General features: G+C 43.5%; 1 protein-coding gene across 11 annotated transcripts in view; it reads left to right on the forward strand.

Annotated features, from left to right (window-relative positions):
* nbeaa (neurobeachin a) overlaps positions 1-14,876 on the forward strand; it is a 90,883-nt gene that overhangs the window by 38,110 nt on the left and 37,897 nt on the right. For all 11 annotated transcript variants that reach the window (XM_070982255.1, XM_070982256.1, XM_070982259.1 and 8 more), the window contains exons 8-13: positions 759-905; positions 5,889-6,086; positions 6,986-7,119; positions 7,740-7,848; positions 9,518-9,670; positions 11,508-11,676. In XM_070982255.1, coding sequence (XP_070838356.1) covers positions 759-905; positions 5,889-6,086; positions 6,986-7,119; positions 7,740-7,848; positions 9,518-9,670; positions 11,508-11,676 — 910 coding nt within the window. The remainder of the gene's footprint in view (positions 1-758; positions 906-5,888; positions 6,087-6,985; positions 7,120-7,739; positions 7,849-9,517; positions 9,671-11,507; positions 11,677-14,876) is intronic.

Raw genomic sequence — 14,876 nt, forward strand, 5'->3', positions numbered from 1 at the left:
AGCAGGGGACAAGTAGCCTGACCTGGCAGTGGCAGCAAACCCTTCATTACACTTCCTTCCTAGTTGGCTCTTGACATTGCTGCAATTACCAGGGACTGGTGTTATTCTCTGTAAGAAATACCTTAGCCTTGGGGTAAAATGAGGTCTCAAAATGCACAGATTCTATCAGGGTTTGTTTCAACCCGAAGGCTGAATATAAAACTTCATCACTTTGAAGAAGAGTAAAGATTTCATTGTGAGAAAGGGCATCAGAGGGATGGAGTACATGAAAGGCGAGTGGACAGAAAGAATGTGATCGCAGGTGATGGCGAAGTTATAACGGAGCGATTAGAAATGAGCAGCGATCAAGAGTTCATCTTCCTTTCACTGTCTGCTGTGTTTGTTCCTGCAGAATGCCGTGAACTTATGACCAGAGACTGAAGATGAAGGATTAATTAACTCTTGAGACATCTTAGAATGTAAAGACGAACACACTTTAAACAAACACATCTTCTCTGTTAATGGCTCCTGATAATGAAAACACATAGCATATTAAAGAGAATTTGTGGCTGGCGCACTTGTAGTGTACAATTTCAACAAAGCTAGAATTAGTTTAATGTTGAAATAGCGTTCAAATAAGCTTCCAAAATGACCCCAAAAGGACACTTTTGCCCTGCTTGCTTGCAGAGAATCGTGTTAAACCACCTAAACTGAACTCTGAAAATCTGAAATATTTGGTATGATGGTTTACTTTTTCATGTGTCTAACCTTTTTTTCAGAGCTATGACAAGTGTTTCCTGGGCTCATCAGAGACAGCGGACGCTAACAGGGTGTTTTGTGGTCAACTGGGAGCCATTTACGTATTCAGCGAAGCTCTCAACCCAGCTCAGATCTTTGCTATTCACCAACTTGGCCCGGGATACAAGGTGAGACAGCGGCCGCGCACTTTATTACCCACCGTACTGTGTATTCTCTGTACACTTTCGTGCCATGTACTGTTTGGCAGGCAGAATATTCTGGCAAACTGAGGATTGCATTTACAGCGTTACTTAATGCTGTCTGCCGATTCACATTGTCAGCTAGAAGTTGTTGAGGCCATCATTCTTGGGCTGTCAATTGCAAAAATAGAGCTTGTACACTGGTGCCAGGGTGCCCTTGTGTTTGCTGGTTGAGGTCTTTGTTGTCAGTTAATGTACAGACTGTTTCACATCCTGTGGATCCTCTCTTATGCTGCATTAATGCTGGAGTGAGAAACATCTATCCATCCATATCTATTTCAACCATTTATCACTTATAGTAGTATTTCACCATTTGAAATGAATATCTAATACAACTGTTTATCCACTGTTCGCTCACCATTTCAAAGATGGATCCATCACTTTTAGCTCACCAATACTTATCCAAGTATCTATTTCAAGCATTTATCAATTACTTTTGCCTAACTAATAAAGTATCTATCTTTTATTAATGTTACATTTTGCTAACAATTTTAGCCATGTGTCCATTCCTTTTAGCTGTCTCACAATTTATCAAAAAGCTATCTTGTTAAACTGTTTATCCACTATTTCAACCATTTATCAGTTATTTCTGGCTAATTATTGAAATGTTTATCTGTCATTTTTAGTTCTATGTCAATCATTCGTCCGTTACTTTTTACTTTTATCTGTTTCACCATCTGTCTCATGCTTTTAACTGCTGACTTCTCTGCCCACTCGCAAACTATAGTTTTCTCACACTCTAAATCATGGTGTACGTGGTGTTTACTCAACAGTCCGTCCCTGTACCCTCTAGGCAACTGCAGAAAACTGCAGAAACACCCCTGGTTGGGAATCACTGTGCTCCAGTATAGTACTAGATTTCTTTTTAAGGATTAATGCACGAAGCAAAAATCTACATTGCAATAATTTAAAGTCACTGAAAATTGTTCAGGAGTTTTTCGCCAGAGTGCAGAGATAAATTCAGTTTGCAGTAGAGCTGGCAGAGGTGGTCGAAGTGTAAGCAACCGCTTCACTCTCATAACCTTGATGCAGCAAATTTTATTGTCCAAAACCAAGCTTTTGACACGGAGGCTGTCTTCTTCGAGGCAATCTAATAGTTGCAAGAACATTTTCATTTTGATTAATTCTGCTCCTGTCAGAACATCATTTCTAAGTCTGATACTCCAAAATAGATCATAATGTCGCGCAGCTGAAAGCCATGCTGTGATTTGAATGAGGGGCGGTCTGCAATTAAAACCAAATTGTCTGAGAACTTGCTGGCTACTTCCATTTAAATGCCCACGCTCAAACTTTTCTTCACACACAAATTCTCTGCGAGAAATAGAAACGCATCCATGCACATGACAGCACAACATAAAGTTAAAACAGATGAAGCAGATAGAGATTAAAGGGGCACAATGAAAAGAAAATTACTACTCTCTCACCAAATACCTCCTGGGAAATCCAAAATTGATGTTTGGGATTTGCTTGAAGTATGCAAGAGTTGTTTTTGCCTTTAAACCCAGAGTCTAGACACAAAACTTTGCATTCCTGTAGATAACAATTATTCAAATGAGGCTTCACAATGTTAGGTGTTGCGCACTGATAGCTTTAGAAATCACCAACTCCGCCTTTTGGCCTGGCTATCGGTGACAGCTGAGATGTCGCAACACCTTGCCAGCTGTCTGCTTCTTGTTTTGGCAGACTTGCACGCCTCAGGCCACTTACAGCTTGTTTATGAAGGTGTCCAAAGCTGTCAAGATTTCCACACCATGAGGCTGCACGGATATCTGAGGCTGCTGATGTGCGGAAACAGCTGCTGGTATTTCAGCGGCTCCTCACAAAGGGTATATACTGAATCAGAAATGCAGAGGACACAGATTGCATGAGGTTGAGCTTTGTCTCACGCAGGACCGCCTTTGTCTTTGTCATTCTCTCAAAATTCTCCTCTCCCTCTCAAACTCTTTTCTCACGTCATATAACATCTCACTCCTAATGATCACATGCTTAGGGTTTGCAGTTTCTCGGCCATGAATACTGATTCCGCGCTCTGCCACAGCCCGCAGTTTCCTGGGGCTGATCAGTCAGATGATTGCCTCTCTGCATGGCTTCTCACATGCCCAGAAGAGACCATTAAATGCCTCAGTTGTTTCAAAGCCGCCGGCCGCGGTGCTGGTGTTGTAATGGCGAGTGCGCAGGTTTGTCGGTTGGCTAAAGGAAAACGCCGGTGGGACTCAGCTTGTGTCACACAGCTAAGTGGAAATAGGCCGGTCCTCGCTGTCATGACTTCACTCAGATGCTGATGTGTAAAGATGACAAGCTGTTCCTAGCGTTTTGCCTGAATGAATGAAGAGAACTGTATCGACTGTATGCATACTGTACGGTCTATACAAGTGTGTGTGCATAGCTGTATGTAGCCTCTTGGTCTCAGCCACAGTCAGTATTACTGTTCAATAACGAGGAGCAAAAAACAGACAGACACTCTGCTTGCTCTGCTAAACAAGCCTTTGGCACAGCGAGGGTGTTCAAGGTCCTCTCGCTCGCCGCGCCTCATGATGGTCGACACGCTGTGTGTATTGAACGTTTGTATGTGCGCGCAGTTCAGCACTTCTGCGCTCTCCTAATGACAAGAAGAAGATGGAACATAACATCTTGTTTTTCTGTTTGGGCTTTGGTCGAAAAAAAGCTCCAGGGGTGTTTTTTTCCTTCTTTTTCTCGTTTGTGTGTGTGTTCTGTGTATGTCCTGTTGCTCGCATGTCGTTGAGTGTGTGTCGCCGGGTGCCCTATTCATCAGGAGTCCAGATGTCCTCATTGCAGAGCACTGCCAACAATCTGGACACTACGTAATTAATGGAGTGTGTGAGTCTATCTGGACACCTGTATTGTCACGTCCATGTGTGTGTGTGTGTCTGTGTGCATGTGTGTCTTGTGTGTATTTGTCAGGTTTCATAATAATTTTATCGAAATGCTTTTTGTGTTTTTTGTGTATTTTAATGTAATGAGTGACACTGGATATGGATAATGTTACTTATTATTTGACCACTTTTAGATTTTACTTAGGCACCTCTAGATTTGTGGTTATTAAGATATTCATTCATAATTTAGCAGCATAAATTGGACAACATTTTAGATGTATGTTGGAGCAGTGATTTTGGAGGACTGCAGACTGTGTGGTGATGCAGGGAGGCCCACACTGAGTTGAATGCAGGTGTGTGTGTGTGTGTGCTGTTATCACTGGCAGGCCAGTGTCCTATCTGCAGCTGTCAGGTGAGAGCAGTTGCTTTCATTCCCCTGCGTGTTTGTTTGTGTAACTGGGTGAGTGGCACACGTGTTTGAACGCAGTTGTGTAAAGCTTTACATATGTAAAAATGTGCACTCCCCTTCACTTCTGCATGTTTCTCCCGCTGCCTGCCAAATACCTCCGTTCATCCCTTAATGCTTTATGTAAAGAGTCAGCAAAGCTCTTTTAAACTTTGAGCTGGCTGCCTCCATCGTTTAGCAGGACAACATGAATGCAAGCTCACGTTTACACAGCAACATCTATATATATATGCACAAGTACACACACAAACATTTCGTAAATGCACCACAATAAATGGGCTTACACGGCAAAAAATGTGCATCTTAATAAGTGTATTAATTTCACATTCAGGCTATTCAGTATTTTTCTTGCAGAGGGCCCGCTAACCTTCAAAATAAACCGAAGAGCAATTTCTTTGTGTTTGTGATGGATTATCCTTGCACATGGCTGCGGTTACTTTTAAAGGATAAGCTTTTTTAACCTAGCTGTTTGTTTTTAACCCTGGGTCTTCAGCTCGTAAAGTAATATGTTCTGAAAATATGAACACAGGCATGCTCTCCTATCATGTAATTACTGCTAATTACTCTTGGAATGAATGTTTTGCTAGCAAGAATGTGTGCGTGCAAAGTGTGCTTCGCTTTCAGATTTATCAGTTTAAAAGCAAGGTTTTTGTGTCACAGCTGATTCTGGTAACTGGAAGGAAGAAGGAAATTGAGACGGTGCGAGAAAACTGCAGGCTTGTATTCAGCCCCTGGACGGAGATAAGGATGTTACACTGTGGAGGGGCCGCTTTCTTCAGACACCTCCATTGTGCAGTGCACTCTTAACTTCAGCGTGATTCTTTTGCGCTGCTTGTTAAAACTGCTCAGGGCGCATTTTCTGCTTCAGACATCAGATGAAAGGTTCAGAACAAGTCGGGCCTGCAGGTCTGTGAGCAGCCCGGGGCTTTCCTGCGCAGTCAGGCTGAGCAGGGCACCTGGGGACCCAGCCGCTTGGAGGTGAGAGCGGCCCTTGCCTTGAGCTGCTGCGAAGGGTGGCAGAGCAACTCGCTGGCCTTTCATCTGCAGGGCTTCATGCGTGTATCAGCACTGCTGCAGGATATATACGGACCCGCAGACCTGTGCAGACAGACAGATGTAGACATAGATGCAGGCACACATACACAAAGCGCAACCTCCCACAATATCTGCACCGGCAAGACAGCTTCATTTTTATCTGTTATTGTTCCTGAAGGTAGCGCAGAAGACAAAGTGTGTTTAAACAGCAGTTCCTTTTCCATAATATGCAAAAGTGGAATAACACACACGTGTCCGTTTACGTCCTTATTCTATTTTGTGTGTTTTTTGTCAGTGGACTACAAAGAGAGAGCCCTGAGTGCCCCTCTCCCACACATCCGCTCCCCCTCTCCATCTCTTATTCTGGGATAATTGAATTAGTGCCCGGGTTAGCGCTGTGTTCATTAAGCTAATGCTGTGTTGTTACACACAGCTCATGCTCCAATTAAGCAGACTCCATTTTGGGTGTTGAGCTCGTACATTCAGACGCACACTCACACTTGACTTGTCTCTGGACAAGTCATCGGTCTGTCTTTTTTCTCACGCGTCCTTCTCCTTTTCTCTCCACCGCTGCAGAGCACCTTCAAGTTTAAGTCCGAGAGTGACATCCACCTGGCTGAGCACCACAAGCAGGTGTTGTACGATGGCAAGCTGGCCAGCTCCATCTCCTTCACCTACAATGCAAAGGCGACGGATGCCCAGCTCTGCCTGGAGTCGTCGCCCAGGGAAAACCCCTCCATCTTCGTCCACTCACCACACGCACTCATGCTACAGGTCAGTCTGCTTGGATTCTTCCTGGTATCAAATGCATTTGTGTTCACCCTACATGGAGTGCAGTAGATGTGGGGTTTATCACAGAGGGACAGGTTAAAAAAAGAAAATACAAAATGCACCTTGTGTAAGGCTGTACCCTGCAGTAAATACCAATGTCTTGAAGATCACGAAGATTTATTTTTGGAGAGACTCTCAGCTGTTCATTTAACTCTTTCCTCTGAGGATATTGCTTGTATGGTAGTTGTATTGGAGCAGATATCTCAAAGTGTCCTTCATCCAAGGTTGGGGAGGGTCTGCTTTGCGAATGGTGAATATTCTTTGTATCTCTTTGTGAAAATTCCTTCCTGCTTTTCTCCTTGTGCAAACCAAGCAACGGCAATTCAGAAGGCCATTACAAATCACACTACGAGTCAGTTTGTCTCACAGTTACACAGATATTTTAGTGAGTCAGCAGAGGTCATCTTAAAGCAGCTCACGCCAATGCCATTTATGGAAACTATGGAAACATTTTTTGGTCTGATTAAAATTATTTCAGAATGAAATCTCTCTGAAATCAAAGGGAAATTGTCTTTATTCCACCACAGTATGAAGAAAATGTCTTGTTTTTACTCATCTCTCTCGGAAATCAGGAAGCAATAGATAATTAAAAGCAGAGAACAGTGTGTACATTGTGAAATAAGGCCTCAGTTGTAATGTCTGACTAATATGTTTTTTGAGCTTTAGTCACGATTCAAATTTGTAGTAAAGCTGTATTTGAGACCAGCAGTAGATGCTCTGCTGTAAGTCTGCATATGAGGGCAGTTTAATTTGGCAGTGAGCGAGTGTGTGATTTTATCTGTGTGTACATGCGGTACAGTACGTGTCCCTGTCAGCACTTACAGTCCATTTCCGTCCCTCAGGATGTGAAGGCCATCGTTACCCACTCCATCCACAGTGCCATCCACTCCATAGGAGGCATCCAGGTCCTGTTCCCTCTCTTCGCTCAGCTTGACTACAAACAGCTCAATGACAGCAGCGTGGACACCACAGTGTGGTGAGTGGTCGGCAAAAATAAACGCGGTGACAGCCTGTAATGCAGCGACATGAACAGTTTCAACGGTTTCTAGTGCAGTGAATAGGCTGCAACATCCAAAAATGCCATGTTCTGCTGTTAAGGTGCAACATGCAGCTGATCCTGGACCCAGAACAAAGGAGGGAAGGGAAAAAAGAGACTATGAATGACATTAGATAAAGATGAATCTTACATGTGTGAGAGTTATCTTCCATCTAAAAGACCAACCTTAGACTATTATGCTGCAGGCAAGAAGTAACTGATTATAAAGAGAAAGTCGTGGAAGTCTGAAGGAAGAAGAGTTATGTAGTCTTCCCCAGAGGCTTTTACAAAGTCAGAGTGTCTGCGTTCTTCTCGCTCCGAGATGGTCCTGATACCACCTCTGCCACATCAGCCTTAATGCAGTTACAGATCAGGCTGCATCTCCGCATCACGTTAGCTGCAGTCAGACTATTCGTCAGATATCATCAGGAAGACAGTGATAACAAAGAAAAATACACCTGCTTATTAAAAGACCGAGAAGGTTAAAGAGAGGTGACGCAAACATGGAGCGGATGTTCTTTCCTCTTTACTGCAACATGCGTGTGCAATATTTGTTGCAGTGCCACTCTGCTGGCGTTCCTGGTGGAGCTGTTGAAGAGCTCAGTGGCCATGCAGGAGCAAATGCTGGGTGGGAAGGGCTTCCTGGTGATTGGATACCTGCTCGAGAAGGTCAGTAAACGGCCTCCACAATGAAGAATTTATGTTTACGTGTTCATGTACGTGTTGTTGTTGTTGGGTGAAGAAGGGGAATAGCCTTGATTGGGGGTCCTGGTATCACCATGGCCTCCACTAAAGTTGTCAAGGCTTTTACGGCCTCCAGTTTCGTAATGCGTATGGAACTACAGCCCTTTTTTATGTTGGGCCTTATGTTTTAATTGCCGTAATATTTCATGTTTATCTGCTGTACACTGTTTATTAGGTACAATTAGTGTAATTAGCCCTGCAATAAATCTGTAATGCTCAATCATTCCGGAGGCTGCTGTTTGTAGTCTTGTTGAATTCCTGGCAGCTGTTTCTATTATTTTGTCCACCGCATTTACTGCGAAAATGCAGCAGCATCTCTCTGCGTGATGCAATACACTTCGACAGCACCACAAGCCGCAGCCTCTAGAATGACAATACAGTTGAATCAACACCTCTCCGAAACAACAACGAAGGGGGGAATAACAGGATGCCACAAATGTGCAAAAAGATGATTTGAAATAAGGAGAAAGAGATAGATACCTCAAGAATTACATCACAGTCTTGTTTGCTGGTGTAAATTATTGACTTGACACCTTTGACAACTGTTAACAAAGGCACCGAAAATTATCAGGGTCCCCGTGGTCATGACATTCATGGGAGATATGAAGTTTGGAAAACTGTTTCCAGGCCTGGAAATGGGTTTGGAAATGTTTTGAATATGCAGTACATTGTTTTAGTCATGGGATACAAATCACCATATGCAGCAGGCTGGCGGCGGGAATGTCGATAAAGTTAGCAAGCGCTAGCAGTTTGATTATTACAAAAGTAGCTGGAAAGCACGTGTTTGGTCAGGTAATGGCTTTCGAATGATAAATGTAAGGCTCAAGACAGAGGCTGACCCTCGCCGTGCTGGATATCTGCTCTCCGCCAAAATGTTTGACGCTGGCAACATGGGGGAAGTGGTTCTGGCCAGCCATGCTAAAAGGAAAAAGCACCAAGGCAACCAAAATGCTAATCAACAGACTGCCAGCGTCAGCAGATATTTCATGCCTGCCGTAGCCAGGCCGCATAATGTTACCACTTCTAACCATCCATATATCAGAGCTCTGTTTCCTGACAGCAGAGCAGCGGCTGAATTTAGCTGTGGGGAAACAAAGTGAACGTACCTCTGCTGAAAATGTGTGGGAACCCTGGATTATCTAATGTAAAGCATAATGCAGCAGATGATTGAACGTAACCACAGTAACACTGGCTTTACAGTAGGCTGACAGCGTCTCCCGTCACTTAAATAATACCTGTAATTATAATTAAAATGAAAGTGTTATTTGCACTGAACTCATTCCACTTGTGAGTCCTGTGTGTCACTAAAGTGTCAAAACAGTAACCGTGGCAACAAGGCATCTTCTGTACTGTAACGATGCAGTTATCATTTGTATCACTTTAAAGGAACTCTATTGGTGACATGTTGCCAAGTTTTGTAACATTTGAAGGAGATATAAATTGGATTTGTTGGCTAACTAATAGATTTGGTGAGAGTTTAAGATATGCCGTGCCGTATAAAGACGCTGCTTTGGTTAAAAGTTAAAAAAAAAGAGGTTTGCATGAGCATTTGTTCTGGTTATATCACAGCTTGTATTTCCTGTCGTTTGTCCAGTCGTCACGAGTTCACATCACCAGGGCGGTACTTGAACAGTTCTTGTCCTTCGCCAAGTATCTGGATGGTTTACCTCACGGAGCGCCACTCCTCAAACAGCTCTGTGACCATGTCCTCTTCAACGCTGCCATCTGGATACACACCCCTGCCAAGGTCTGTTTATTTGTGTGAATATGTGTGTGTGTTTTCATGACCTTGCTGCATAAGACAACAATGGTCTGATTGAGAGATTTAATGGGGTGATAGACTCCAAACACGTATGACAGACAGAAAAAGAAACCAAGAGAGAACATATTTCCTGCTTAGCATGTCCAGAAGATTTCTCTCTGAATGCAAGGGGAATTCAGACAAGCAAGCAACGTGAAACGAAGAGAAAGGAGGGACTGACATCTTAGCGGCCGTTGCCCTTTACAATAATATAACAAAGGAGGTTGCAGGACACAGAGGGAGGAGCTGGCACATCACGCAGGGACAGAACATGCAAGCGGAGGAAACAAAGAGAAAAAGTGACATTTGAAAAGACCCCAGGACAGAAGAGGGATGTGTAGCTCCTCTTTTCCCTCTCACTCTGAACTAGATGTGAGTGTTCCTGGCGTTCCCGCAGGGCCAGTCAGCTCCTGCGTCCATTATTTTCAGAACTTCCTGACTCCCTGTCTTCTCCCCTCTGACCCTGCGATGTGATTGGCTCCTGGGCGTAGCAGCGCCGCTCTCCAGGGGGAGGTGTGCGACTGAGCCATTGCTGCAGCTCAGGAGGATAAGGAGGGTGTGAAAGTCGGAATCCGAAGCAGCTTAAACGCATCCCCCTTAATTTACACATCACCGCAAAACAGCTCAAAGTGGCTCGATGATGTGATTTCCTTTTGGGTTTTTACCTTTAATTGAGAGCCAATGCAGAACATTACAATGAATTGCTTGTAAACATTCAGCAGGGCCAGAATGAGATCAAGACAAGCATAATAAATGTGCTGTGCGGTAACACACACACAAAAAAATCTTTTAATCCTTTAATCTTGCTTCCACTATACCATTCTGTCTCCCACTGAGCTTTATTATATTCCACTTCTCAGGGTATTATTATCACCTTCATTATTGGCAAGAATAGCCTTGGTCATATTCAGGACTTAATGAAACACTTGAAGAAATCACATCTGAATCTCATCTCCCAGCTCTCATAACGTCTCCCTCGCTTCACGCTGAAAATAAAGAGTCTGTTTTCTTTACCAAGTGCCACTAGTAAACATAATCCTTTCAGAGGCAGCGGGATGTTTGTTGCAAGCTATCGTCGCCGCAGCGCGGCCCAAACTGTTGTGCCATGATTGAGGAATTTCGGGCTTTTGTGCAGCCGGAGCTTGTTGTAAATCGCAGCAGATAAACACATCAGCTCATTGTGTGAAACGTAATGTAATGAAGGCCATTTAAGTCAGCTGAGCGCCCTCTCCATTTGAGATGAGCTGCGATGCGGTATGGTCAGGCCGCGCTAATTTCCTCCGCTTAAGCAGAGCTACCTCGTTAAGGCTGGTCCTTAGCGTCGTGGTCACCGTAATGAGCTCAGAGATTTGCGAGCGCGCAGTAGACTCGAATCTGTGTACGGGAGATGGAGAGGATCAGGTAGAGGAATATAAAGAGAGGGAACAAGGGGGACAGCAGGAGATGGGGAAGGAGGGACGAAGGAAATGAGCAATCGGCGAGCGCCCTCTTTAAATGTCAGCGTTGCGCACGGGGCTCCTCAGATGCTTGATGGCTTCAGGCACAGAGAGATCAAAAATAACACAAAGCAGGAAACATTGGCGCTTTTGCTGGAGGGAAGTCTCCTCTTGTTCCCCTGTGGATATCCTTTCACAATAAAACCGCCTTTTCTTTGAGCACCAGAAACATGCACGGATGATTTGTTTCTCCCCAGCAGGTGTCTGGCAGGTTGCATTTATCCGTCGACCTTTATGCGTGTGTGTACCTATATCTGCTGTCTAAATGGATGTGTGCATACATGCAGGTCCAGCTATCCCTCTACACGTACCTGTCATCGGAGTTCATCGGCACCGCCACGATCTACACCACAATACGACGTGTGGGGACCGTCCTGCAGCTGATGCACACTCTTAAGTACTACTACTGGGCTATCAATCCGCTGGAGTGCAGTGGCATCACCCCCAAAGGTCTTGGTATGTTCACACTTGCTCACAATTTGCACACAAAAGCAGGCTCACTGTTAGGGATAAAAAAGAGTGCACAAGGAACAATGGCAGTCCCTTTTTGAGATGTAAAGACACAATTCTTGAGCTGGAATCTATTGTACGCTACATATATGGCACTATAGTGTGTCTGTACAGTACATGACATTACACTGTCTGTCTCACATTCTTCTTTTTCGTCTTAAACACACCGAACATCTGCTTCTGGCACTCGGACCTTCACAGCACCCTCTCATATCCTCACAAAAAAGTTGCCACTTCACAAATGGTAAAACAAAAGGCATTTATCTGTGCACATGGTGGTGGTGTGGATCTCTGACACAGAGGCAGTGTGTGTTTACATTGTCCAGGGCTCCAGACTATCGGCATCATGTCGTCTAAGATGGGACAAACAAAGATCTGGGAAGTGGGAGCCACTGCTGGCATGAGCCTAGAAAGCCTGTCGAGACATTGTGTGTGATATCAGACTATACAAATAAACATGATATAGGATTCCTGAAATCAGCAGCTCTCTTTAAGGTAGCTGGTGTCTCTTCATCAGTGCAATTTACAGATGCAGTTGATCCAGACATTACTAGATAAATGCTTTCATTGCTTAATACATAGAAGCATTGTAATTTTTAAGATTTCTTGGCCACAGTCACATTATGCTATATTATTGAAGAGCCAAATACCAGTAATATCTTTCGACTAAATCAACATTATGTCTGAGTCGACACAATAATCATCGCTTTGAAGCACTTGTTAAAGATTTCTTTCTTTTCTCAATTGCTGTTAAAACAGTCTGTCTCCTGCGGAGCTCCATCAGCTGGCAAGTACATTTTGCACTTGTGATGAAAATGTAGAGGAAGTAGTTTATTTCTACCTGAGAGAGAAGAAGAAGAAGTTATAACGCTAACCCTCCACAGTAGTAGAAAATGTAAGTCGTGACAGAGTAGATAACCTTGTGTTTTATAAGTTTTTAAATGTAAGCAGTTGCCGTATGGGCAGTGATCATTCTGTGAAAAGACGAGCTTTTTAAGATGAGCTTAGAGGTTTAAAGTTGTCAAATCAGTTTTAGCTCACAGCTGAAAACAACCCCTTGAAGACCTGAAGTCAATAATCAATGTGACTTGAGTAGCTAGCTGAATGTTTAATGGCTTTGGATGGTTATGCAGAATGGCAGAAGGTGGGTGTGAGTGTAACGGCCCTGTGCTGCCAGTGGTTCTGTGTATTTGAGGGTAAATAAGACCATTGCGCAAACAGAGGATACATATTCTTTTTTCCTGTAATGTGAGCGCGCACTCTGATGTCCTGCCTGTGATACAAAACTATAAAAATGTCCATATTTGAAAAAGAATTTCAGTTCTAAAACACATCATATTCTAAGCGCAGCACGGCATCAAGTCAGATTTTCTGTTTGTTTTTCGTAATTCAGCAGAGAGCAGCGTTAATGCCGCCGCTGTTGCTGCACACCAGAGCTTCAGGGAGGTCGGCGCAGGCCTTTCACTTTAATCAAACTCGTCTTTCGCTCTGGACCCTCCTCCGACGATGAGCACGCATCCCGCGTTGCCGTGGCAACAGACAGATTTGATTGGCAGATCCAAGGGAGCTGTTGGAATTTCTAATCAAGTGGCTGTCTGGCCTCCTTTCTGTTTGGCAATATTGCTGTTTGACTGCTGGGATTTAGCCACATAAAGAAACACTGATAACGGTAGCAATTAGCCTCAGACACATACTAATGGCTGTTCAAAGCATGAGGATGGGCTAGTTGTGTTGTGGAGCTGCGCATATGTGTACTTGAGTGCGCTGTAAGAGTGTGATATGCGCTCATGGAATTAATTTGCATAGTAATGGCCACATATTTTGAACATACAATGAGCTTTGTGGACAGAAATGCATTTAAGTGTACCTCAGTTTGAAGCAATGAGTTTGAATCCAAGCTGCAGAGTATTTTTTATTTAAATGTATTTTTACGCTGCACCTGCTTTGAACCTTGTGAGAAATACATAGTTCCTCTCCAAGTTGTCTTCATATTTTGCAAATAACGCTATTTGATGTTTGTTAAAAATTGCTGTCAGGGCCACAAAAAGGGACCGTGTGTTGCACTTAATGAAAACACCTCAGGCCTTCTGCACTCGACAGGTACATTGCTTTTGAACTTTGCAGCTAAATTATAATACAACAGAAACCACAATTAAATGGCTTTTATTGAATGAAACAGGAATGAAGGTAAAACAAATTATTGACATCAAAGTATTTAAGTGCCTGAGTTTTATTTATGTATTTATGTTATTCTGGTAACCTCAGCGGTGCCATTATTTCTATGTATTGTGTTTTCATTTAAATGTCATGTAATCGTTGTAACACAATACATTTTTCTGTAAATATCATACATGCCCATAAGTAATCTTGTGCACACACAGAACGAATGACGATCAACAAATAAATGAAAAGACTGCAGAAAAAAAAGCAAAAACTACAGAAAGTCACCGTACTTTTAGATCGAATCAACGTCAAAGCCAAAGTCAGAAGAAACTCACACTTATGTACACGCACACACACACACTGGCAGGACCAATCTGTTTTTCATAATGACTGCATGAAACAGTCAAGTCAGATCAGCGTCAAAGGAGCACAAGAGGAAAAAAAATGAATTCTTCAGATAGTCGATGACGATAGTTAAAGCTGCCCGTGAGAAGTTGGTTTGGATTAATATAAGCTTTACTCAAATCCTGTTAAAAGGCTGCTAAAACAGAGGTTGCACCTGGTGCATGTCGCGTGACACTGAACTGCTGCGTATCCATGATGGATGGTGAGTGTCGCCACTCCGCCAACATGTACCAGCTTGACACGCAAGGATGATGGATCACAGGGGATTGCTTCAGTGTCATGTTTTGGCTTTGTGAAGAGCAGGTGAACCAAGCGAAACAACAACACGCTCACATGATTCAAGGCCAGCAGAGCATGACAAAGATACGGAGGGTATATCTTCTTCCTTTCACACCCTCAGTCTTTTATGTTTCCCTTAGCTTACTTCCGCTGGCTAAGCAGCTATGGGTCAGATACGGGTTTAAATGGTCTGAGAGGTGCATCTCATTCAGCTCACAATAAGCACTGTTTGCAGCACTCTCCCTTTGTAGCATAAAATACGGCTGATTCCAAACGTCCTGACGCAGCAAAGTGCGCAG

Source organism: Chaetodon trifascialis, chromosome 16, assembly GCF_039877785.1.
Source record: "Chaetodon trifascialis isolate fChaTrf1 chromosome 16, fChaTrf1.hap1, whole genome shotgun sequence".
Classification (NCBI taxonomy): Eukaryota; Metazoa; Chordata; class Actinopteri; order Chaetodontiformes; family Chaetodontidae; genus Chaetodon; species Chaetodon trifascialis.